At 78.1% G+C, this 914-nt stretch overlaps 1 protein-coding gene across 1 annotated transcript in view; it reads right to left on the bottom strand.

Moving 5' to 3' along the window:
* The window catches only part of AURANDRAFT_66104 (hypothetical protein), a gene marked incomplete at both ends in the record, with an annotated part of 2189 nt that extends 1767 nt beyond the window's left edge, over positions 1-422 (bottom strand). Inside the window, one exon of the mRNA XM_009041200.1 lies at positions 132-422. Within this exon, the coding sequence (XP_009039448.1) occupies positions 132-422 (291 nt within the window). The remainder of the gene's footprint in view (positions 1-131) is intronic.
* Positions 423-914: the final 492 nt, after the last annotated feature.

Genomic DNA, 914 nt, shown 5'->3' on the forward strand with positions numbered 1-914 from the left:
AGCGCCGCGGCGCGCGCGCGGAGCGCGTCGCGCTCGGCCGCCGCGGCCGCGAGGGCTTTCGCCGCGCCGTCGGCGCGCAGCGTCTCCCGCGCGAGCGCCGCCTCGAGGCCCCGGGCCTTGCTCGCGGCGACGTCGAGCGCGACGGCGCCGCGCGCGCGCTCCTCGGCGGCCGCGGCCGCGGCCGCGGCGCCGGCCGCGCGCGCGCGGCTCGCGGCGGACCCGCGCACGAGCGACGCGAAGACCTCGCGGCGCCAGCGGCTCAGCACGGCCTCGTAGCTCGCGGCGTCGCCGCGGGCGCCGAAGTGCTTCGCGGCGCCGGCGGCCATGGCCGTTTCCTGCAGCTCGACGACGCGCTCCAGCGCCGCGACCTGCGACTTGAGCAGCGCGACCTCCGTCATCTCGCCCTCCACCGCGGCGAGCATCCGGAGGCCGGTGCAACGTCGCGCGCGATTGCGGGTGCAAGGTCGCGCGCGTTTGCGTTCGAAGAGCTCCAGGCTTTGCGCGCGCTCGAGCGCTCGGCGGAGGTCCCACATCGACAACATCGGCCGCAACACTCGGAGCAGCCCCGCCAGTTGGCTGCGACGCTATGGGACCGCAGCGCAAGCCCACGCTCCAGCAACACTAAACCCATCATCGACACACAACAACACAAACAACCGACGGCGCTCGCCGGTCGTCGGCCGGAGAGTGTGCGGGCAATGGTGCGGCTGTGGCTGGCGCCGCTCTGCGCCGCCCTGGCGGCGATGCCGCGCGTGGACCGCGACCCGCGCGTGGACCGGCCCTGGGAGGCGGCGACCGTCGCGCCGCGGCGCAACGGCGCGCGCGCCGGCGCGACGGGCCCCGTGTCGCCGTCGCCGCGGCCCCCGCGGCCCGGGAACCCCGGCGTCGTCCGGGACGCGCGGCGCCCGCGGCCC

The sequence above is a fragment of the Aureococcus anophagefferens genome (assembly GCF_000186865.1).
Source record: "Aureococcus anophagefferens unplaced genomic scaffold AURANscaffold_19, whole genome shotgun sequence".
In the NCBI taxonomy this organism is placed as follows: Eukaryota; class Pelagophyceae; order Pelagomonadales; family Pelagomonadaceae; genus Aureococcus; species Aureococcus anophagefferens.